General features: G+C 56.3%; 1 protein-coding gene across 4 annotated transcripts in view; it reads right to left on the bottom strand.

Annotated features, from left to right (window-relative positions):
* Window positions 1-1,451: 1,451 nt before the first annotated feature.
* CNTFR (ciliary neurotrophic factor receptor) overlaps window positions 1,452-24,634 on the bottom strand; it is a 454,874-nt gene continuing 431,691 nt past the window's right edge. For 3 of the 4 annotated variants that reach the window (XM_048850258.2, XM_048850259.2, XM_048850262.2), the window contains 3 exons: window positions 12,404-12,584; window positions 6,219-6,363; window positions 1,452-2,585 (listed from right to left, as the gene is read on the bottom strand). In XM_048850258.2, the coding sequence (XP_048706215.1) occupies window position 2,585; window positions 6,219-6,363; window positions 12,404-12,584 (327 nt within the window). In that variant the 3' untranslated portion in view covers window positions 1,452-2,584. Of the gene's footprint in view, window positions 2,626-6,218; window positions 6,364-12,403; window positions 12,585-24,634 lie in introns of all 4 variants that reach the window. The other variant, XM_048850260.2, reaches the window with a different exon arrangement.

Here is a 24,634-nt window from a genome sequence, read left to right as displayed (position 1 = left end):
TAATAGCCATCGATGAACCTATCCTCCATGAACTGATCTAGTTCTTTTTTGAACCTTGTTATAGTCTTGGCCTTTACAACATCCTCTGGCAAGGCGTTCCACAGACTGACTGTGCGTTGTGTGAAAAAATACTTCCTTTTGTTTGTTTTAAACCTGCTGCCTATTTCATTTGGTGACCCCCTAGTTCTTATGTTCTGAGAAGGAGTAAATAACACTTCCTTATTTACTTTCTCCACACCAGTCAAGATTTTATAACCCTCAATCATATCCCCCCATAATGGTCTCTTTTCCAAGATGCAAAGTCCCAGTCTTATTAATCTCTCCTCATACGGAAGCTGTTCCAAACCCCTAATCATTTTTGTTGCCCTTTTCTGAACCTTTTCCAATTCCAATATATCTTTTTTGAGATGGGGCGACCACATCTGCACACAGTATTCAAGATGTGGGCGTACCATAGATTTATATAGAGGCAATGTGATATTTTCTGTCTTATTATCTCTCCCTTTCTTGATGATTCCCAATGTTCTGTTTGCTTTTTTGACGGCCGCTGCACATTGAGTGGATGATTTCAGAGAACTATCCACAATGACTCCAAGATCTCCTTCTTGAGTGGTAACCGCTCAAGACCCCATCATTTTATATGTAGAGTTGGGATTATGTTTTCCAATGTGCATTACTTTGCATTTATCAACCCTGAATTTCACCTGCCATTGTATTGCCCAGTCACGCAGTGTTGCAAGACAGTGTGATTCCAGTTCCAGCAGCACCAGTGTTCAGCTTCCAGAACTACGAGGGCTAAAGGATCAAGACTGGCCTTGCACTGGGAGAGGTGCCAGGCAGAGCCGTCCCTTGGATAGGGTGTATCGGCCCCACGCTTTGGGGGACCCCGCGGGCCAGTGCCATTGGCCAGCACAGTTGGTCCCAGAAGAGATGAATCCATCACTTCCACCCCGGGCCCCGCACCCCCTTTGGGATGGCCCTGGTGCCAGGTGTCTAGAATGACGTGGGGCTCTTAATCTAGTTTGATTTCCCCATCCTGATAGGTATCAGGGGCTTCTTCTAAAACACAGGGGGGGTCTGTAGAATGCCAAGTCTCTTGAACTCTGGGTAGTGCTAGAATGCCCAGAACTCCGCAACTCCAAAAGTCTCTAGAACGCTTGGGGGTTCGAGGGCTCCAAAGGGATCTAGAACTTTTTCTGGGGGGGGTCCCCCTAAGGACTCCAAAAGGCACTAACACTCTTCGGGGTTCTGGAACTCCAAAAGCTCTCGAACTCTGGATCTGGAGGCTTTTTCAATCAGTCTAATCTCTTCCCCACCCACCAGCACTGGACGGTGGGAATGACTGGAAGCGTTCTACCCTCTTTGGCCCCCCATCACTGGGGTTCCCAATGGTCTAGAAGACTTGGGGCTCAGCCCTGACCTTGAGGTGAAATAATTCCAGGGGCCGACAGTCATCACGAAATGATCACGTTTAATGAACAACCTCTTTCCTGGGTTGTTTTTTGTTGTTGTTGGCTGTTTTGGGGTGGGGGTGTGTGTGTGTGGGTTTTTTTGTTTGTTTTTTTATATATACATCTATAAAAAATTCAAATACAGCATGTTAACTTTTGGAATACTAGGACATCAGGTATTAAATACTGCGCTCGGAACGGGCAGGGTGCTGTCTTACAAAACAGGACCGGGGTGTGGCGGGAGTGCGGGGAGGAGAGAACGAAGGATGGGGGCAACGGACGAGCGTGGGGGGGGAGATACGTTTGTGTCGTACAGTTCCATTATGAATATTTGTTTTTCGGTAATAAGACAAATACAGAAACCAAGGCGCTTCCCTGTAGAAATGGAAGGGAGGTGATAAAAAGAGAGACAACCAGGCAACGGGACGGGGGAGAGTCGCAGACTTCACTGTAGCTATTGTCTCCTCGCTGATTTCGCCCGGGCTGGGGGGCACGGGTGGGGGGCTGGGAGGCGCCGGGAGTCCAGTGCAGGCGGACGGCGGAGGGAGGAGGGTCGGTGTGGCTGTTGTTCTCAGATTCCTGTTTCCTGTAAAAAAGAAAGCCCCCAATGCGCTCGTCTGCGCTCATGAAAACAGTGCTTATGTCCTCTGTCGCACGGGGGCTGGGGGTGGGGAACCGCATCCGGGGGGACTAAACCCCCCGCTGCCCCTCCAGCCTGGGGCTTCTGGAAGCCAGTTCAGTTCTTCGGCGCCCCCCCCGAGGAGCGGGTGGAGGGGGTCGCTCCCTTACGAGGCTCATTGTGGTTTCAAGGCCCCTCCCCTGTCCCGTGTGTGTTTGACACGTTTTGTCACCCGTGTTGTGGCAGCGGGGGCAGCAGGGCGCCGTGGGCGTGAAGCGAAGTAGCGAAGCATCTTTGGCATGGCGGTTTAGCTGTATGATCCGATCTCTCGCCCAGGGCGGCTGGCGCTCTCCTCTGCAGCGCGGCCGGGGTTGGCATCTCGCTGTTTGTGGGGGGGGGGCATCAGGGGAGTGGGGGTGTCTCTCTCGCTCTCTCTCTCTCTTTTTGTAAAGGTTCCGCGGTCCCCCCGGCAGTTCGGGGCGGGGAAATCCTCGCGGCGCGGCAGGTCTGTCCTTCTACAAAGTGAAGCGATGAAGAGAAATGTCATACGTCCGCCTTAACGTGTGCAAAATAGAAGAGAAAACAGATTCAGATGCGGGGGGGGGGGGGGTTGTGGTCTCCTCCGGGGTGGGGGCTGCGAGGAGGGGATCTGCAGGCAGGGAGAGGAACAGAGAGAGGGGTCACCGCCTGTGCTCAGGGGGGCTCCGAAAGCAGCACACTCAAGCGCGGTACAGTCGAAAGCCACAGCGCCACAGGCCAGAAGAGACTCACCAGATCATCCCATCTGACCTGCTGTATAGCACAGCCAGCCCCCCGCATGCTCCCCCCAGAACCTGGATTACAGCAAAGTGTTACAGGCCTCGGGAGCTTTGTATGCCACAGGCAGAGACCAGGAGTCACCGAGGAGCACCAGAGGCCAACACCTCGGCAATGGCAGGGAACTGACTGGGTGAGATAGACCCAGATGATCCCAGCAGGCGATCCATGCCCCACAGAGGAAGACAACCCCCCCACCCATCAAGAACACTGCCAATCTGACCTGGGAGAAAATGATCCCAACCCCAAATCTGGTGATCAGTTAGACCCGGAGCAAGACTCACCAGCCAAGCACCCAAGAAAGGGAATTCTCAGGGCCATCTCAGGGCGCCAGCACACCCCAAATAGACACCCCAAATGTCTCATCTCCACCCCGACCATCTCTGATGCTTCAGACCAAAAAACCCACAAACCCCAGAATACAATAGGGAAAAAATTCCCTCCCAAAGCCCTCCAGGTGGTGGCTGAAGCCCTGAAGCATGAGACAGGTAGATTTATAGCTACACAGATTGGCCCTTGCCCCTATCCCTGGGGTGCCCCCACTTTGCATCACAGCGAAAAGAATCCACAGACTGCCGTCAGAGGGCAGGGATCCCAGAAATCCTGGCCCCACTGCAATTACTGGAAGTTTTGCTATTAACTTTAATGAGGTGAGGAGTTCATCACTCTGGAAAACGGAGATCTCCCCTCACTGGTAGCAGTAGGGGGTCCCTTATTCTTTGAAACTCCGCCTCCAACAGGGAGTGCACTGCTTCAAGGCTCAATGGCAGAGCGAAGCCTTTGATTCTGAACCGTCCCCGTGTTCCAGGCTAAGCAGACCGCGTGCACGCAGGCCGGGTAGAGTTGCCAATTTTGGTTGGACGTATTCCTGGAGGTTTCATCTCATGACATAATCTTTAATTAAAGATTAATCTCTAATTCCTGGAGACTCCAGGACAATCCTGGAGCGTTGGCAATCCCAAGTTTGTGTGCGCATCACTCTGTGTGTGGACGCATACGTGAATGTGTGAGTGTGTGTGTGTGTGTCCATGCATGGGCATGAGTGTGCACGATTGTGTGGCTGTACCTATGGGCATTCATGCATGCCTTTGTGTGCGTGTACATTTGTGTACGGGGCTGTGCGTGCATGTGTCTGTGAGTACATCCGTATGTTCCTCACAGACTCATCGACTTTAAGGCCAGAAGGGGCCATCATGATCATTTAGTCTGACCTCCTTCACGTTGCAGGCCACAGAACCTCACCCCCCACTCCTGTTACAGACCCTCTGGCTGAGCTGCTGACGTCCTCAAATCTTGCTTTAAAGACTTCAAGTGACAGAGAACCCACCATGGCCACTAGTTTAAACCAGCAAGTGACCCACGCTGCAGCGGAAGGCGAAACCCCCCCAGGGTCTCTGCCAATCTGACCCAGAGGAAAATTCCTTCCCAACCCCAAATATGGCGATCAGTTAGACCCGGAGCATGTGGGCGAGACCCACCAGCCAGACACCTGGGAAAGCATTCTCTGTAGTAACTCAGAACCCTCCCCATGTAGTGTCCCATCTCTGGCCATTGGAGATATTTGCTCATAGCATTTGCGGATTGGCCATATGCCGTTGTCGGCTACCTCTTTATACTGTCCCCTCCGTAAATTTATCAAGGTGAGTCTTGAAGCCAGGTAGCTTTTTTGCCCCAACTGCTCCCCTTGGCAGGCTGTTCCAGAACTTCACTCCTCCGATGGTTAGAAACCTTTGTCTCATTTCAAGTCTAAACTTGTTGATGGCTAGTTTCTATCCATTTGTTCTTGTGTCCACACTGGTGCTTAACTTCAGTAACTCCTCTCCCTCCCTGATATTTATCTCTCTGATGTATTTAGAGAGAGCAATCAGATCGCCCCTCAGCCTTTGTTTGGTTATGATAAACAAGCCAAGCTCCTTGAGTTTCCTCTCAGAAGGGAGGTTTTCCATTCCTCTGATCATCCTAGTCGCGCTTCTCTGCACCTGTTCCAGTTTGAATTCATCTTTCTTAAACATGGGAGACTAGAATATGTATGTACACGTGGGTATGTTTGCTTGCTAAGCTTTCTAGTTAATTTTTAAAGTAGGTGGGAAAAGTTTTAAAAATTGTTTGGGAGCCTTTTGAAAAATTTCAGACCATTTTGTGCCTCTTCCCTTGAGAACGGCTGAATTTTTCTTTTGCTTTTTTCACCTTTTCTTAAATCCATATCTTTTTAGATTTAAAAAAGTTGCAGTTTTTCCAAACAGAAATGTTTTGGACATTGAAATCAACATTTTTTTCAGCCCAAACATTTTCAGTTTTGCAAAATACCACGGTGTGAGTCGGCTGGCCCAGCAAACGGGTTCTGTGTGTGTGTGTGTGTGTGTTTGTATCTGTGTGTGTGATTTCTGTTTTTGAAAAATGATCAAATTTAGTCCAAAAAACTCCACCACATTTCAAACAAACAATCTTATCACGCTCTTGATTTGGGACCCAGCTCTCATTTTAACTAAGGCCCTTTCCCCTTCGCTTGCCCAGCAGATGAGATTAGAGTGAAAACGCCTCTAGGAAACCCTGGCAAACCTTCCTTCTTGAAATACCCTTTAGTCATGATGATACTCACAACACTGACCCCCGTCCCACCCCCAAATCTGAGCACTGACACCCCCTTCTACGCAATACTGACATCCTTTTGTACTGCAAAGCCCCACTGCGAGAAACAAGACTCAACCCGTCCCCCCAAACAACACCAACGAATCAAATCACCCCCCCCAATCAGCACTCTGACCCCCAAAAGAGAGATAGGCCAGAGACTTTACTACTGCTCTTGATTTTACATGAAAGGCACCCAGACACCGTGGTGATGGGCAGCAGGCTAAAACAGATTAGAATAGACAGACAGACAGATGTGCATGGGGGTTAGTTAGATAGATAGATAGATAGATAGATAGATCTAACAGGCATCTTGTGTCTCCAGTGTCCCGGGCTACATCTCCACTGGCAAGGTGTGTTTTTCTCCCAGGATACCTAACACCCATTATCTCTGCCACTGTGCAATCCTGGTGGAGACAAGGCTCCACAGTGCGACTGCGAGATGAACTAGGGGAGGCCGACCCAGCACAGGGGTCTAGTGCTGGCCTGGCCTAGCTCCTTGCTGGTAACGCTACCGGTGCCTTTTGCGGGGTAGTTACCTCACAGTGAACAAACACTTCGGTGCCAGTGAAGAGCACGCCAAGGACTCTGCGTACTGCGCTGCGAGTGTGACTGTCCCATTCTGGCGGCCCGTGCGTGGCTAGTTTGGCTCCAGCCCAGTGAGGACGGGCAGGAGGGATCTCCCGGAGCTTGTGAATACTTACTAAATAAACAGAACGCCAGCTGCTGCCAGTACCAATCCCGCCGCCCAGGACATGGTCACGGCCCCGCTGCCGACAACGGCCTCCTGGTCGCAGATCTTGGTGGTGGGGGGCGGCACGAAGGAGGAGCTGCTGGTGGTGGTCGTCTCTGGAGCGAGGGAAAGGAACAGCCTGCAGATGGGCCAACAGGCAGCTACGGTCTGCATCGCCTCCTGCCCGCTTCACCTTCCCTCCAAGCTACAGGCCCGCCCTGGCACGGCACGGATGGCAGCGCCTCTCCCAGGCCAGGGCTCACCATGCCAGCATGTCTATTAAAAGCCCTTTGCCCATCCGGCAGCCTCCTGACAATACTTTCCTGGATTAGGAAAATCTGTCTGCCCCCCCATCATCTCATCAGCTAGCCTCTTGCTTTGTTTAGTCTCTCTGTGCACTTGTGTATCCAGCCCTCCCTCACCACACTAGCCATGAGCCCCGATTAATTTCCCCTTTACCTCCTCTGGCTGAAGGGGGCTGGGCATGGCTCCCTTTGCTCTGGGCACTGCCCTGGGAACTGGACATTGGCATGACCTGTCCTCCCTCAGCCCCCCACCCCCAATCTGAGGGGCCTGGCGTGCAGCCTCAGCAAGAGCTCTGCGCCCCCGCTGGGCTGGGTTATGAGCATTGCAGCCTCCTGGGTGGGCCTCAGCTCTGCACAGCTCCTTGGGGTGCCCGGTCTTTGATGCCCGTGTCTCCCAAGGGACCTGCTCAGAGCTTTCTGCAAGCCCAGCTCCACTGGAGCCCCATGTTAAACAGAATGGCCAGCAGAGGGCACCATCCCCCCACAGAAATGTCCCCGAGGGTGCCAGGGCGGATTTGGGGATGCCCAAAGGCAGAGTGGCCAAAGCCTGCGACGGGAACCGGCTGGGGTTATGGGGAGCCGGGAGACGCAGCACAGGCCGTTGGCCCGCCCACGTGAAGGGAGAGCCACGGCCGGGCTGCACCTCGCAGGTCGGGCTGGGGTGTCCTCCCCAGGTCGAAACGCGGAGGTCTCTGCTCTGGGGGGACCGGCTGGTGATAGCGGCTCAAGGGGGGTAGCTCAACTTTACTGCCATACGTGGCTGGCGTCCTCCGTGAGGGGGCCTGGGTTGAGAGAGAGAGCTCCCGGTGGGAGTGCACTCGCGTGGGTGGTGATTTGGGCTCACCCATGGGGAAATCTGACCAGCCCCATCTCCCTTTGGGGTCATCCCCCATTTTAGGATGCTCCCGACTCCCATGGGCATGTGCCGTGTCCTGCAAGGTGGCACCTGCAGAGGGTGAACAGGGCCGTGACTCCACACAGGGGCCCAGGCCCTTCGCTGGGTCTGGGCAGGGGAACGTTGTGGCCCAACCGGGCTGTGATGAATGAGGCGCGAGCAGGTGCTGCTTCCCAGCCTGGTTTCCGGAGGCCTCACCTCACCATATGCACCGACCCCCCCTGACATCACTGGCCTATGACATCACCAGCACGGTGGGGGCAAGTTTCATGACATCATCAGACATGTCAGTCTTCATGGTGTCGTCAGGGCTGTGATGCAAGGTCTCTGACATCACCCTCACAGCACGTCACGTGCTTTGAGACGCCCTTAGCATCAGCGAGGCCTGTCAGGAGCTTTATGACATCATGAGCACAGCAAGTCACAAGTTTCATGACCTCATCAGCCTGCGCCCCTGGATCAGCTACAGCATACTGTATCCTGGCATACAGCCCCCCCCACCCCACCCCCCAGCCTTGCACTTGGAGGTCAGTCCTCCAAGGAGGTCAGACATTCCCGTATTCCCCCCCAAGAGCAGGTCCGGGGGGGGGAGCCCTAACCCGGAATTCCCTCCGGCCCTTCTGGGGCCCCCACTTCCATAGCGCTGCCAGAGTTGAATCACTGCCACTTTCCTAGCAGCAAACAGCTGCTCATGCTTTTAGATCTAACTGGTGCCACCGGGCAGGAGCCAAGGGCCAGCAGAGTCAGTCCAACAGCTGGAGAGCAGGCCCGGGGGAACCAGGCCACTCGTCACACGCTGACTGGAACTGTCATGGGGGGCCATGGGCCAATCTTGGCGGGGTGGGGGGAGGATCTCAGCAGGTGCTTAGCCAAACCTCTCCAAGGTGTCCAGGAGACAGAGAAAGGGAGGAGCAGAGGCTAATTCAGAGGGGTCCGTTGCAGCTCAGCTATTTCAGAGCGATTGTCATCAAGAGGTGTGCAAACAGGGGGTGCATGTGAGAACTTTGTGTGTGTGTGTGTGCATGCAAGTCATGTGTGTGCATTCAAGGTGGTGTGTGCATGCATATGAAGAGGTGTGTGTGAGTCAACCTGCAGCAACACTTGTATAGTTTGTCACACTCACAAAGGATTAGTTAACTGAACAGGAGAAAACCAGGCATGTGTGTGTATTCATGTGAGCGTTCACACGCCCCAGGGAGTGTCTGTGAGCGAGTATAGCTGTGTGTGTAAATGGGTGAATGCCTGCATGTTTGTAAGCATTTGGGTGTATGTTTGTGTGATGTTGGGGTGTGTGTGTCTGTATGTGTGTTACTTTGCAAGGGTTTGTGTATGCGTCCGAGGCAGCATGTGTCTGAACGGCTGCAAACTCCCGGCTCTGTCTGATAAGCTTCATGCAGCAAAGTCCTGGCAGGTGCCGCAGCCTCCAGAGGGCAAATCTCAGTGTATCTTCCTTCAGCTTGAGAGCAAGCAGCCTGGGCTTCTTCCTCCGGACTGCAGCATCGAGTGCCTCCTCGCTCGCCTGCATGCCCCATGTGGGCGAGGCTCCTTTGACTCACACAGCTAACAGCCCAAGGATTTGCACACACACACACACACACACACACACACACACACACACACAGAGTGTCAGCAGTGCCAAGGCCTTGCACACCCACGACCGGTAGTGGCAAAGATTTGTGCAGTGCTGAGAATTTGGACGCTGTCCCAGTTCTCTGTGAGAAGCAGTGATTTATTTGCTCTGGGGATGTGGATTGCCCAACCTCCTGGCAGTCAGTGCCAGTTGGGGGAACCAAGCCGGGGTCCGCTCCAGTCCTTCTGGGAAACCGAAGGCCGACGTTGTGAATTTGGACGCGGTCCCAGCTCTTTCCTAGAAACAGGGGCTTGTTAACTTTGTGCCTTTTCTTTCTAATTGGTGTGGCTCCGAGCCATTGTGCGGGATCAGGGGAGCTGGGGGGCAGCACTCCACTGAATAATAACCTTCCTATGAATCCTTAGTGCTTCTTCGCAAGCTGGAGGCCAGAGCTGGGAGGAGCTGAGTCAGCAGAGGCCAGGCCACCATCTGACATGCCGGCTGAAACGCTGTAACGCAGCTGGGGGGAGTGCGCCCGCCGTGGGGATGGTACATGGCCCGGTCCCGGTGGAGGCCAAACCTAGTTGGCTCTTAGCCAAACCTCTCGAAGGTGTCAGGGCAAGAGACAGAAGCAGAGGCTAATTCTGAGGGAGCCTGTCGGGCTCCGTTGTTTCCGAGCAGCGTGTGTGTGGATTTGTGGACAGGTGTTTTGTGCGTGTGTGAGCAAACAGGACATTTGCACGTGTGTGTTGTGTGTCAAGGAGAGAGAGAAGCACGGGCAAGTGCTTAGCCCAGGGACTGGATAAGTTTGAATCCAAGCTCGGAAGCTGCGTCACTCTGGCCAGGGGTGAGTTGCCGAGGTCCAGCTGGCAAAGGTCTCTGCTAGTTTGGGGGGCCCAGCCTGGGAGGCTGGAAATGCTGTGAGCTGGGCACCCACATCTAGCTGGCTCTTTGAAACCTTGGGCTTTAACCTTCCTGTGCCTCAGTTTACCCATCTGTCCAATGGGGAAGGGCGGGAGGCGCTCTTAAGGTTAATTATCCCGTTTGTAGGTGTGTGTGACCAGAGATGGACAAAATGCAACAGCTCGAGGTGGAGGGAGGAGGCGTCTGGCCCGAGTCACGGCCTGGGACAGGCTGGAGGGAGCCCCGTCAGATGCACTGACAACACCAAGGGGCTTGGGCCTTGTCTCACGTTTCGTTCCTCCCCACTCTCTGGCAGGAGCCCCAGTCTCACAGCTGGGCAGAGCCAGTGTGGACAGCATAGGCATTATGGGCCCACACCTAGGGCCCCAGCCCCTGGAGGCACGTGATGAATCCGAATCTCAACTGCCATTTAAAAGTAAAAACAACGAGGAGTCCGTGTGACACCTTAGAGACTAACACATTTATTTGGGCATAAGCTTTTGTGGGCTAAAACCCACTTCATCAGATGCATGGAGTGGAAAATACAGTAAGCAGTATATATATCACAGCACATGAAAAGATGAGAGTTGCCTTACCAAGTGGGGGGAGGAGGGGGTCAGTGCTAATTAGGCCAATTCAATTAAGGTGGAAGTGGCCTATTCTCAACAGTTGACAAGAAGGGGTGAATATCAAGAGAGGGAAAATTACTTTTGTAGTGTTAATGAGGGCAATGCAATCCAGGTGGACGTTGGCCATTTCCAACAGTTGACAAGAAGATGTGAGTATCAACAGAGGGAAAATTACTTTTTGTAGTGACCCAGTCACTCCCAGTCTCTATTCAAGCCTAATTTGATGGTGTCCAGTTTGCAAATTAATTCCAGTTCTGCAGTTTCTCTTTGGAGTCTGTTTTTGAAGTTTTTTTGTTGAAGAATGGCCACTTTTACATCTGTTATTGAGTGTCCAGGGAGATTGAAGTGCTCTCCTACTGGTTTTTGAATGTTACACTTCTTGATGTCTGTCTTCCAAGATCTGTGAGAGTGAGGGATCGTCCTTCAGGATAGGTTGTAGATCCTTGATGATGTGCTGGAGAGGTTTTAGTTAACAGAATGCCACTAGCCGTCACCTACAGCCCCCAACTAAAACCTCTCCAGCACATCATCAAGGATCTACAACGTATCCTGAAGGACGGTCCCTCACTCTCACAGACCTTGGGAGACAGGCCAGTTCTCGCTTACAGACAGCCCCCCAACCTGAAGCAAATACTCACCAGCAGCTACACACCACACAACAAAAACACTAACCCAGGAACCAATACCTGCAACAAACCCCGGTGACAACTCTGTCTGCTTATTTATTCAAGGGACACCATCACAGGACCCGACCACATCAGAAACACCATCAGGGGCTCATTCCCCTGCACATCTACCATTGTGATATATGCCATCACGTGCCAGCAATGCCCCTCCGCCATGTACATTGGCCAAACCAGACAGTCTCTACGCAAAAGAATAAATGGACACAAATCAGATGTCAGGAATCATAACACTTCACTCTCTCTGGACACTCAATAACAGACTTAAAAGTGGCAATTTGATCGCATTGCCCTTGTTAACACTACAAAAGTAATTTTCCCTCTCTTGATATTCACCCCTTCTTGTCAACTGTTGAGAATAGGCCACTTCCACATTAATTGAATTGGCCTCATTAGCACTGACCCCACACTTAGTAAGGCAACTCCCATCTTTTCATGTGCTGTATATATAAACTGCTGACTGTATTTTTCACTCCATGCATCTGATGAAGTGGGTTTTAGCCCACGAAATCTTCTGCCCAACTAAATTGGTTAGTCTCTAAGGTGCCACAAGGACTCCTCACTGTTTTTGCTGATGCAGACTAACACGGCTGCTACTCTGAAACCATTGAAAAGTGATGTGTTTCTGTCCTTCATGGATGCAGAGAAAAGCTTGAAAATGTGCCCTAAGTTAACTGATGCCTACCTGAGTATGCAGAGAGCCTGAAACAATAGCTCCAGGAGCTGGGGACTGCCCCCTGCACCTGGATCCTGAAACCTGCTGCCACCGGAAGGGCAGGGCCCCGGGGGCCCTGGGCTGCTTTCACTCAGTCTCATGACTGCCAGTGCTCCTGGCCTCCAGCTCTCCCATGAGGCAGTGCGCCAGCTTGACAGGGTGAGGTCTAGTGGATTAGAGACTGGACAGCAGGACTCCTGGTTCTGTCCCCGGCACTGGGAGGATAGTGGGGTCTAGTGGTCAAAGCAGGAGGCTGGGAGCCAGGACTCCTGGCTTCTCTTCCCGACTCTGCTCCTTGTGGTGTGAACTTGGGCAACCCCCTTCCCCACCCTTCGCGGGGCCCGCCTCCCCGCCTCCCCTCAGCTGTGCAGCAGCGGTGATGCCAAGCCCTTGGCAGGAGAGGGGTCAAACCCCCGGGCCCTGCTGCACCGTCCCGGCTGGGCCTGGCACCCTCACCTGCCACCGGGGCTTCCGTGGTGAGGTGCTTGGGCTCCTCCGTCCAGGGCGTGGCGTGCACAGCGACGCTCCAGTCGCTCCACGTGCCGATGTCGTTGTCCTTGGCGGCCACCTGGATGATGTACTCCTTGCCGGCGTAGGCGTCGGTGATGGTGTGGGACGTCCCGTCGGACAGCTCCACCTGCATGGGGAGAGGGGAGGGGGCGGTCACCGGGATGCGGCCGCGTCCCTAGGGGAAGGCCTGTGGAGAGACCCTAGAGGGGAGCGGGGGGCTTGGGCAGGGCCTCTCCTTGGGTGTGGACGGGGAGCTAGGACCATGGGCGGGGGGGTGGAGCACCGTGGAGCAGAGAAACTGACCACGGCTAGAGCAGGAGGGGCGTGGGCCACATCCCCATTACAGGGCGACATGAATGCTACAGCCTGTCACTTCTGCAGGCCAGTTTCACAGGGAGCCTGAGATCCCCTGGAGTGGGACAGGGCTGTGGGGCTGACCTGGGCAGCCCTCCATGTACCCAGCTCCCACCAGCCTCAACAGGGCCTGGGGGCTTCAGGATCAGGCCTGGGGAGAAAGAATGGGAAAGGGAGGAGGATGGAGGGATGGGGATGGGGGAATGGAGCGGGAGAGGGAAGGGGAGGGACACAGGGATGGGGGAATGGAGGGGGAGGGGATGGGGGACAGGGATGGGGGAATGGAGGGGGGGATGGGGAAATGGAGGGGGAGGGGATGGGGGACAGGGATGGGGGAATGGAGGGGGGGATGGGGAAATGGAGGGAGAGGGGATGGGGGACAGGGACGGGGGAATGGAGGGGGGGATGGGGGACAGGGATGGGGTGATGGGAGAATAGAGGGGATGGGGCACAGAGATGGGGGAATGGAGGGGGAGGCGATGGGGGACAGGATGGGTGATGGAGGAATGGAGTGGGAGGGGATAGGGCACAGGGATGGGGGAATGGAGGGGGGGATGAGGGAATGGAGGGGGAGGGGATGGGGCACAGGGGTGGGGGAATGGAGGGGGGGATGGGGGAATGGAGGGGGAGGGGATGGGGCACAGGGGTGGGGGAATGGAGGGGGGGATGGGGGAATGGAGGGGGAGGGGATGGGGCACAGGGGTGGGGGAATGGAGGAGGGGATGGGGAGGGGGAAATGGAGGGGGAGGGGATGGGACACAGGGGAGGGGGGATGGGTGAGGGGGGAATGGAGGGGGAGGGGATGGGGCACAGGGGTGGGGGAATGGAGGAGGGGATGGGGAGGGGGAAATGGAGGGGGAGGGGATGGGACACAGGGGAGGGGGGATGGGTGAGGGGGGAATGGAGGGAGAGGGAATGGGGCACGGGGGTGGGGGAATGGAGGAGGGGATGGGAGGGGGGAACGGAGGGGGAGGGGATGGGGCACAGGGATGGGGGAATGGAGGGAGGGGGGATGGGGCACAGGGTGGGGGAATGGAGGGAGAGGGAATGGGGCACGGGGGTGAGGGAATGGAGGAGGGGATGGGAGGGGGGAACGGAGGGGGAGGGGATGGGGCACAGGGATGGGGAGACGGAGGAATGGAGGGGCAGGGGAGACAGGGAACTGGAGCCGAGAGGAGGAATCGTAGCTCGGCGGGGGGGGGGGGGGGTCGTCATGGCTGCCCGTCTGTCAGGTGCCAGAGGCTGGGCCAGGGTGGTGGCGCGAGTTCTGAGCAGCCGCAGAGCGCGCGCCAGGCGCTGCACAGCGGGAGCAGGGGGACGGCCGACCTCCACCCCCAAGGCTGGTCACCGCGTCCCTGACACCAGTCTGGCGGCTCCTCTCTGCTGGGGATGGGGTGGGGGCCAAGGCAGGGCTGGAGCCAGCCGCCTCCTCTGCCCTCCCCCCGAGCCCCGCGCAGGAGGGTCCGTCATTCCCGGTCGGGCTGGGCCCAGGATGTCCCCCCGACCAGAGCGCGGCCCGACGGACCGGCCGAAGCAGCAGGCCAGCCGGCCTGCTCGGGCAGTGCCCGTGAGCACCAGAGTCAGCGAGACGGGCAGACACGGCTGGGGAGAGACCCGAGAGCCAGAGGGGAGGGACAGAGACAGATCGCAGAGGGGGCCAGGGCTCCGCCGGCTGTCCCTCCGCCCCGCTGGCAGCGCTCAGCCCGCAAGGCAGGGAGCGAGCGACCCTGGCCGTGCCCCGGGCACCCCCAGCCCTGCCTGCGGGGGACGCTGCGCAGGGGGAGCTGGCTGCAGAAGGCTGGGAGGCCAGGCCCGGCGTGGTCTGTCCCCACACCCGAGAGGCTGAGCCCCAGCCGAGCACTGTCTGAGCCCCAGATCCTCAGCCCCTGCTGCCCTCTGGTGCCCCACTCCCAGCCACGATGCCCAGGGCACCCGGCACCAGCCCAGAGGGGCCCAGGTCAGCCCTGGGGCGTCCCTTACCCAAGGCTTTCTTTCCGGGGGAGGAGGGGGCTTTACACAGACAACGCACTCTGTGGCTTCTGGGCCGATGCAGGGAACGACCCCTCCCACTGTCAGGCAGCGCTTGGGGCGGGGTGGGGGAGCCGACGTGGCCTGTTTGTGAGGTTTCCTCCTAGCCACGAAGCCTGGAAACTCCATTGTTTTCAAATGAAAGCGGGGATTTTGGAGCACAGCTCTGGGGCGCGGGGGGTGAACTCGGCAGCTGCTGTGGGACCAAATCCAGGGGGCTCTGCTCCGTCATAAGCAACCCTACCATAACACACCAGGCGCTCAGCCCCGCGCGAACGAGCGACCCTCCGGTCATGAGCAAGCCCACAGCAACGGACGGTGGCTGGCATGCCTAACCCACCTACAGCAACATGAATGCCCAGCCCTCCGGCGCACCTTACGACAACAAATCAGCGCGCGTAGCCCAGCGCTCAGGGACAGCCCGCCACTAACAAAGCAGCCCGCACGTGAGAGGGAAGGAAAAGCACTACAGGGCAAGAGAGCTCTCAGGTTTAGGCTTTCGGGGGGCTCAGCATAAAGGGGAAAGGAAACCGCTTCGTAAAGTGCTGGGGAGCTGTTGGTGCCAGGATGTCGGACAGACGGGGTGGGGAAGGCAAGGCCTTCCATTGGCCCCACTTCTGTGGGAGAGAGACACGAAAACGCACGGCATTCCTGCTCGAGCGAAGGCCGGACAGACTGTGGAAAGGACCCCCCGGCGGACTCCCGGAGACAGCCCCTCTCCAAGCCCCACTCAGGATTTCCGCTGCGAGCCCACGTCCCACCATACTCCAGGAGCTGGCTCCCTGGGGCTGCGGGAGGTGCCGTGTCCACCCCGCGTTACGGGAGGGTTGACCAGCGGCCGCACGGCACTCTTGGTGCGATGGGTTAACGCCGAGCCATTCTCCCTCGCGACCTCTGGGACCCTGGGCTTGAGTTCGATCTCGGCCACAAGTCAAATGGGCCAGTGGGTCTCGCCTCACCCCCCAGCCGGTGTCTGTCCACACAGGTGCCAGCTTTCTTCTTGCCGTGTGGGTGCTCCACCCCTACTCTGCCCCCGAGGCCATGCCCCCACCCCGCCCCTTCCCCCAAGGCCCCACTCTCGCCACCTCTTCCCACCCCCTTCCCCCAGCGCCTCCTGCCCACTGCCAGCTGATCGTCGGGTGGTTGGCGGGTGGTGAGCACCCACTATTGAGGGGATCAGCAGAAAGGGGGAGGGGGGCTGCGGGGGGGCAGGTTGGACAAGCAGGGGGGCTGCAAGTCAGAATGGAGGTGCATCGGTGCAGCTCTGGGCGGGGAGGCTACGACTGGAAAAGCAGGGGGGCTGCAGGTCAGGGCTGGGGGGCACTGACAAGGTGAGTGTGGGGGAAGCTGGAAGACAGAACTGAGGCATGCTGGGAGTGCTGCACGGGGACGTACCTGTGCTGGGCTTTACTGACACGGGAGGGTCACGCCGGTTACACGTACACTGTGTTTAACAACCAGCCCTCACGCTGCGAAACCAAAGAGGCGAGGCTCCTTATTCTGCACGGACAATGGCAAATAGTGAAGCCAGGGGAAATCTCTCTCCCTCCTCCCACGCCTCCTGGGGCAGAGCAAGTGGGTTCCTCGGTGGCAGCTGGCTGAGAACCTGGGTGGTGCAAGAAGCGGGTTTGCTTGAGGCAAACGCTGGCTTGAAGGCCCATCTCCGGAGCACAGTCTATTAGACACACAGCGCAGTAAGAGCTCAGGCCGATCGACTCTTACAGGATCTCTTGGCTTTTGCCCTTGGGCACATGACATTGGGCATGTCGACACTACAATCTTCAGTCCACCTATGTACAGGGAGAAGCCGCCCGTGGCTTCTTGCCTCCGGTGGGGAGATCCACGCCTAGAGTCCGGTCAGCTGCCGTGCTCCCAGCGGGGAGCTGGGACCCCAGGGGGCAGCAGCCCACACCAGGAGCCTGGGTGGCAGCAAAGCTGGGGAGCTGGGAGCCGGCCTTCTTGTCAGTGTCCCCGCTCCAGCTGCCTTATGTCGACCTAACTCTGTAGCTTAGACCAAGCCATTGACTGAATGCAGGAACAGAGTCAGCTACATTTCCCTGAAGGCTAGCTCAGCACCCTGGATTTTGCAGGCTCGTATCTGAGATCTCCTCGGCTGAATTCTGCACTGGAGTTCGGGGCTGGTTCTCACTTCATCCAAATCCACTTGCTTGGCCCTACTTGATATGTCTTCAGTGCTGTGCATCCCAGATCCTCCCCAGGTGTGACCCGGCACCACGGCACTGGCTTCAATGGCGCGATGTCAGTTTTTACCAGCTGAGGATCTGTCCCATTCCATTTAAAATAACACAGGGACATTATGACTTGCCATAAAGAAACAGAGCAATGGTCCATCGAGCCTGGTGCCCTGGCTCCCTGCAATGCTGGGTCAGGCCAATGGCCCATGGAGTCAGATGTCCTGTCTCTCTGGCATACCCGACCAAACACACCCTCCACTCCTCTCATGGCAGGTCCAGTGCCAGGCGTGTAGGAATTAAATCCCCTGCATTTGCCCACTCACCTCCCCGCATGGCTCTTTCCTGGCCTTGGATACAGGTCAGTGTTACGTGACGTATGCAAAGTGTTTGATCAAATCCAGGTGCCATGCACTGATTCGCCTGATGCGCACGTCTGCATGTGTGGACACCATGGGACTTCCACGCAGGCAGAAGGAGCGAGGACGTGCACCTGCCTTCCAGTCACACCACATCATCTGGTGTCAGTCCCCCTGGCACCGCAGCCAGAAACCTGCAGCCCATGGACCCCCTAGATGGGCGCTGTCAGATGGCCGTCATGTCTGTCACAAGAAACCTCCGGATTAACAGGACGATGGTACCCTCCTGCGAGCCCTGCGTTTAACCCACGCGATGCCACTGCAGTTCCCATCCGCGGCACGGCCCCATGTGCAACCGGCAAGACTCGCTCACGTCCCCTCCCTTCCTTCCTGGCCTGTGCTGACACAAGCCATCTTCTCTCCAGACACATGTGGATAATAAACATGTCTGAGCGGATGAAGGATTGCGAGGGGTCTGACATGACCCATCTGCTCGGCTCGGGGGGAGGGGAGGAAGTTGGCCTCTGCTCTCAATTCTGGAGCTCAGGAGGCCAATGGAGAACAGAAGCAGGAGGGATAGAACCAGAGCTGGGACATTGACCATGAAGCTCCCACGTCCTTCCACCCCTCTCCCTGGCAGAGAGCACCAGCCAGATCTCAGCTCAGCCGTCAGAGGCGGGAGAGGAAGACGCTCCCTTTGTGGCTGGGGTGCTCAGCGTGAGCCCAAATCTGTGCAAGAGCAGAGGAAAAATTCAAGGGACATTATGTGCTGGCGCCCCAGGGGGGCAACTTGGATAGTGGGTGTGTGAGGTGGGAATCCGCCGTGAATCTGGAAAGCCCCTGTCAGTCTGAGGCTGCCGATGAACTGATGGGATATTCTGAGACTTCAGCTGTTGTCTGGGGAGTAACAGTGAGTAATGTGAATGACCCAAGTTGTGGAAGAGTAACTCCATCAAACTCCCCGGGGCCCCATCTGAACAAACAGCCGAGTTTTTAAAGAGCTAAATTCATCTACAGGAGCAAGGTGGAGCGGAAAAGTCCTGCCTCATTTTAGATCTCCACCCTCCCAGCACACTGCGTAGCCGCACATTGAGCCAGTGAAAACGAGACAGACACATTACACCATTGCAACCAATTCCCGCTGGCCTGACACCCTCCCAAGGGCAAGGAAACCATTATCCAGTATGTGCTGAGAGCTGGTGACTGTTTCTGGGGGTGCACCTGGGAGGACGACTGACGGACCAAGGAGATGAGCCCGCTGAGACAGCCGGCCCAGGAATAGTGCAGTGCAAGGCTAGCAGTGTGCAAAGGGAGGCCCCCGTGTGTATCTGTGCATGCCACACTAGGCCTGGAGCAATCAGAAATTGATGAGAGCCATGGAAGAAGGGGGGGGGAGAAGAGCACCCATGGGTGGGGACTGGATGGGAGAGGAGTTAGGGAAACTGAAAGTCGCAGGGGTGCTAAAGGGGGAAACAAGGGAGAACAAGGCATTGAATTTGTAGGCGTTGTCTTGACGCTGACCCGAGTAAGGAGACCCACGGGCTGGGCTGATGGAGAATGATGTCTCATTGTTGCCATGCAACCCAATGGAGATACTACAGAGACCTGGTACCGCAGAGACGGTGGTAGACAAAGAGCCAGAGGGTAGCAGTGGGGGTGTATGAGTGCTGTGCGGCACGGCTGTTGACGTGTGGACGGCATTGTGCGCAAGTCACTAGGCGTGTTGTGCAATAGACTGTGTGCGCGCGCGTGTGCGCGTGTTTTTAAGCGTGTATGTTTGGGGGTAACAACATGTGTATACTGAAGCGGTGTGTTTGTGTGTGCCACGTGCAATAGTGTGTGCATGAGTGAATGAGAAGGAAGGTCAGTGCACGCACGTGCACATGAGTGTTAGTGTGGATGGACGGAAATTTGGTGTGTGAACGGTTATGGGTGAGTCTGAGAGAACGTGTGCGCGGTGGGTGGTGTGTGCATGGGAGTGTGTACAAGAGTGTGGCAGCATGTGTATGTGGGCGTGTGTTGCTGTGAGTGCAGGGCGTGTGTGAATGGAAGCGAGTCTGTGTGTGCACGGGTGTGAGTACAGGGTGTGTGTGTGTATAGAAGTGAGTCTGCGTGTGCATGGGTGTGAGTGCAGGGTGGGTGTGTGAAAGTGGGTCAGTGTGTGCGCGTGGATATAAATACAGGGCATGTGTGTATGGAAGTGTCAGGGCGTGGGCATGGGTGTGAGTGCCGGGCGTTTGTGTACGGAATTGTGTCGGGGCGTGGGCATGGGTGTGAGTGCCGGGCGTTTGTGTACGGAATTGTGTCGGGGCGTGGGCATGGGTGTGAGTGCCGGGCGTTTGTGTACGGAATTGTGTCGGGGCGTGGGCATGGGTGTGCGTGCCGGGCGTTTGTGTACGGAATTGTGTCGGGGCGTGGGCATGGGTGTGAGTGCCGGGCGTTTGTGTATGGAATTGTGTCGGGGCGTGGGCATGGGTGTGAGTGCCGGGCGTTTGTGTACGGAATTGTGTCGGGGCGTGGGCATGGGTGTGAGTGCCGGGCGTTTGTGTATGGAATTGTGTCGGGGCGTGGGCATGGGTGTGAGTGCCGGGCGTTTGTGTACGGAATTGTGTCGGGGCGTGGGCATGGGTGTGAGTGCCGGGCGTTTGTGTACGGAATTGTGTCGGGGCGTGGGCATGGGTGTGAGTGCCGGGCGTTTGTGTACGGAATTGTGTCGGGGCGTGGGCATGGGTGTGAGTGCCGGGCGTTTGTGTACGGAATTGTGTCGGGGCGTGGGCATGGGTGTGAGTGCCGGGCGTTTGTGTATGGAATTGTGTCGGGGCATGGGCATGGTGTGAGTGCCGGGCGTTTGTGTATGGAATTGTGTCGGGGCGTGGGCATGGGTGTGAGTGCCGGGCGTTTGTGTATGGAATTGTGTCGGGGCGTGGGCATGGTGTGAGTGCCGGGCGTTTGTGTATGGAATTGTGTCGGGGCGTGGGCATGGTGTGAGTGCCGGGCGTTTGTGTATGGAATTGTGTTGGGGCGTGGGCATGGGTGTGAGTGCCGGGCATTTGTCTATGGAACTGTGTCGGGGCGTGGGCATGGGTGTGCGTGCCGGGCGTTTGTGTACGGAATTGTGTCGGGGCGTGGGCATGGGTGTGAGTGCCGGGCGTTTGTGTATGGAATTGTGTTGGGGCATGGTGTGAGTGCCGGGCGTTTGTGTATGGAATTGTGTCGGGGCGTGGGCATGGGTGTGAGTGCCGGGCGTTTGTGTATGGAATTGTGTCGGGGCGTGGGCATGGGTGTGAGTGCCGGGCGTTTGTGTATGGAATTGTGTTGGGGCATGGTGTGAGTGCCGGGCGTTTGTGTATGGAATTGTGTCGGGGCGTGGGCATGGGTGTGAGTGCCGGGCGTTTGTGTATGGAATTGTGTCGGGGCGTGGGCATGGGTGTGAGTGCCGGGCGTTTGTGTATGGAATTGTGTCGGGGCGTGTGCGATGCAGAGAGAGTGACGGGTCCCCCTAGGGAGTGAACAGGAATTATTGATGGCATCTGATTTCCTCTGGGAAGCTGGAGCGTTCCCCCTCCCCCCCGGAAATAACAAAATCTGCCCCCCCCCCATCAGCTCACCCTCCCCCGCCCCAGGCTTACGTAATCCTTTCGGGATGTAGCTTGGAGCCACGGCGGGAGCCCATGGTTTACAGCTGCGGCGCATTCCTGGGCCTCTCGCTCTGGGCCGCACATCCTGGGCTAATTCAACACTGACTTTCAAAGCCACGCACATGAGGATATTAACACCCCCCCACCCCGCCCCATGGAGGGGGAGCCCCACACGAGCTGCGGGGAGGTCACAGGCTCACAGCCCCACTGTAAGGGCCCTGCTAATGCCCCCGTGTCGGCCTGGGGCCGTGGCTATTGTGTGCTTGATCAGCCCCAGCGTGGTCCTTGCTGCTGTGGACGGGGCCTGTGGCCTGGGGATGTGGCTAGGTCCGTCTACATGGTAAAATGCAACAGTGCAGGCCGACGGCCGACTGCCTGCCGATCTCCACACCTACAGCCAAAGTGTGAAGGAGACAGACCCCATCCCGGGGGTACGCCCCCCCCCCCCCCCCCGCAGCATAAGGGCACGTGCTGCGTTTGGGGCTGGAGCCTCCGTTTCCATCTGTCAGCGGGGTCCATTCCGGACCCCGTGGCAGGTTGCTGCCATCTCTGCTCGCTCCACTCGCTAGATAACCCCGCCCCCCCCATCAAACTACTGCCAACATTAACTGATACTATAACCGATTCCCCTCTCCCCCCGTGCCGCCAGACAGGAGGGAAGTCTGGGGCCCAACTCTAACAGCTGACAACGCTGATTGGGACCAAACCCCAATGCAATCCGCACAGCTGCTACTCCGCCAGCAACGCCCCCCACACCCACAGGACTCCAGCAACCACAGCTGCAGAGCAGAACTGGGCCCGTTCCCCCCGCTAACCAACATGCAGACAGGAATATTCCACTTCTGGGGCCACCTCAGCCGAAGCAGCAAATCAGCCCTCTGCCACAAAGCACCGGAGCAGAAAAAATTCATTCGGTCTCTCTCGAAGGTACTTTGAGAGATTCCAAGGCCAGAAGGGACCGCTGTGATCATCTCCTCTGCCCTCCCGTAGAACGCAAGCCAGAGACCTGCCCCACACTAATCCCTAGAGCAGAGCTGTTAGCAAAACGTCCCATCTTGAACTGAAAATTATCCGTGCTGGAGACTCCACCACGACCCTTGGGAACAGTTAATCGCTGTCACTGTTAAAAATGGTTTCAGAGGAGCAGCCGTGTTAGTCTGTATTCGCAAAAAGAAAAGGAGGACTTGTGGCACCTTAGAGACTAACGAATTTACTGGGAGTGACTAGGAGAGGCTAAGTCATTATGCAAGGTAACCTATTTCCCCTTGTCCCCCCCCCCCCCCCTTCCTCAGACGTTCTTGTTAAACCCTGGATTTGTGCTGGAAATGGCCCACCTTGATTATCATACACATTGTAAGGAGAGTGATCACTTTAGATAAGCTATTATCAGCAGGAGAGTGGGGTGGGGGGAGAGAAAACCTTTTGAAGTGATAAACACCCATTTTTTCATGATCTGTGTGTATAAAAACATCCTCACTGCATTTTCCACTTTTATGCATCCGATGCAGTGAGCTGTCGCTCACGAAAGCTTATGCTCAAATAAATTGGTTAGTCTCTAAGGTGCCACAAGTACTCCTTTTCTTTTTACTGTTAAAAATGTAGGCCTTATTTCCAGTCTGAATTTGTCTAGCTTCAATTTCCAGCCATTGGATGGTGTTGGACCTGTCTCTACTACACTGAAGATTAATTATTAAATGATTAAATGATTAAATATTTATGCTCCATGTGGGTACTTACAGATTGCAATCAAGTCACCCCGCACCCTTCTCTCTGTAAAGACTGAGCTCCGTAAGTCTATCACTGTAGACAGTCTCACACCTGTTTTCTAACCCTTTACTGCTTCTCGTGGCTCTTCTCTGAACGTTCTGCAATTTATCAGCATCCTTCTTGAACCGTGGGCACCAGACCTGGATTCCAGCAGCGGTCACATCAGTGCCAAAATAACCTCTCTGCCCACACTGGAGATTCCCCTCTTGATGCGTCATGGACTCGCATCAGCCCTTTCAGCCACAGAGTCGCTCTGGGAGCTCAGGTTTAGCTCATTACCCATCACGATCCCCAGGCCCTTTTCAGTGTCACTGCTTCCCAGGGCAGAGTCCCCCCCAGTGGAAGTGTGGCCTGCAGTCTTTGTTCCTAGACGCTCCCAGTACCCAACAAAACCACACCCCCCTTCTACTGTCGGCTCTCTGGGGCCGGGACCACGTCTTTGCTCTGTGTTTGTACAGCAGCAACGGGCTGCGGGGCCAGGACTGGGGCTCCTCCTGCGACAGAAAGACGCCATGAACTTCCCAGCTGACCCAAGCCCGCCCCAGACTGAAAGATGCCAGTGATACAAGTCAGGGGGAAGAACAAAGCAAAAGCAACGCCAAGCTAGCCTGCTGCGCAACCCTGCTCAGAACAATCGCGCCAGCAGGCGAGCGGCAGAGCCCGAGCACACCGTCCCCAAGCACGGTCAGGGACCCGAAACCAGAGGTGGAAACTGGAGTCACCAAGCACAGTGCAGACGCAGAGACGAGACACTGTCTGGCCAACATGACAGAGGCAAGCGTCCTCGGCTGGTGTGAACCGGAGCCGGCCTGAGTTTTCGTGGCGCAGAGGCTGGGATCTGACACTTCTACACAGTCCCGCTGCTCGGTCTGTGACAGTCCCGGAGCGTGTGCGTGTGAGCGTCGGGCGGATGGCTGGCCTGGACCGGGGAGCTGTGACTCCCCGCTCATTTGGGCCTGCCTACGCTCGCTCTGCTGGTGCCCCCAGACGGCGCTGTGTCCGCGGTGGCACAGGCCCAGGTCTGCACCCGCGTCGGTTAGCCCAAGAGGCCGCCCGTTCGCTCCCAGCGCAGGTGCACGTACAGGACCTGGGAACTGCCCCTCTCTGCCCAAATGTAGCCCTACCCTGTCTGCGAGCAACTGGGCCTGCGTCTCCTTCCAGGGATGTGTGAGACTCGGCAGTGCCGACGCTGGGGAGTATTCGTGTGAGGGGTGCGTAGCTGTAGCACATGTGTTTGTGATCGTTGGTGTGACATGGGTGTGACTACGTGCGTTTGTGGTGCTGGCCGCCGCGGTATATTTGTGGTGCTGTGTATTGGTGTGTATTGCTTGGGTTGCACGCTGTTGTGTGTGTATTTGTGGTGCTGTGTGTACCTATGGTGCTGTGCACTGGTGTGTATTTGTGATGCTGTGTGTATTTGTGGTGCTGTGCACTGGGGTGTATTTGTGATGCTGTGTGTATTTGTGGTACTGTGCGCTGGTGTGTATTTGTGGTGCTGTGCACTGGTGTGTATTTGTGATGCTGTGTGTATTTGTGGTGCTGTGTGTATTTGTGGTGCTGTGCTCTGGGGTGTATTTGTGGTGCTGTGTGTATTTGTGGTACTGCGCGCTGGTGTGTATTTGTGGTGGTGTGCATTGGTGTGTATTTGTGGTACTGCGTGCTGGTGTGTATTTGTGGTGGTGTGCATTGGTGTGTATTTGTGGTGCTGTGTGTATTTGTGGTGCTGTGCACTGGTGTGTATTTGTGGTGCTGTGTGTATTTGTGGTGCTGCGCGCTGGTGTGTATTTGTGGTGCTGCGCGCTGGTGTGTATTTGTGGTGCTGTGTGTATTTGTGGTGAT

Source organism: Caretta caretta, chromosome 5 (assembly GCF_965140235.1).
Source record: "Caretta caretta isolate rCarCar2 chromosome 5, rCarCar1.hap1, whole genome shotgun sequence".
Classification (NCBI taxonomy): Eukaryota; Metazoa; Chordata; order Testudines; family Cheloniidae; genus Caretta; species Caretta caretta.
The sequence above is the reverse complement of the archived record's forward strand: the minus strand, read 5'-3'. Positions and strand labels throughout refer to the sequence as shown.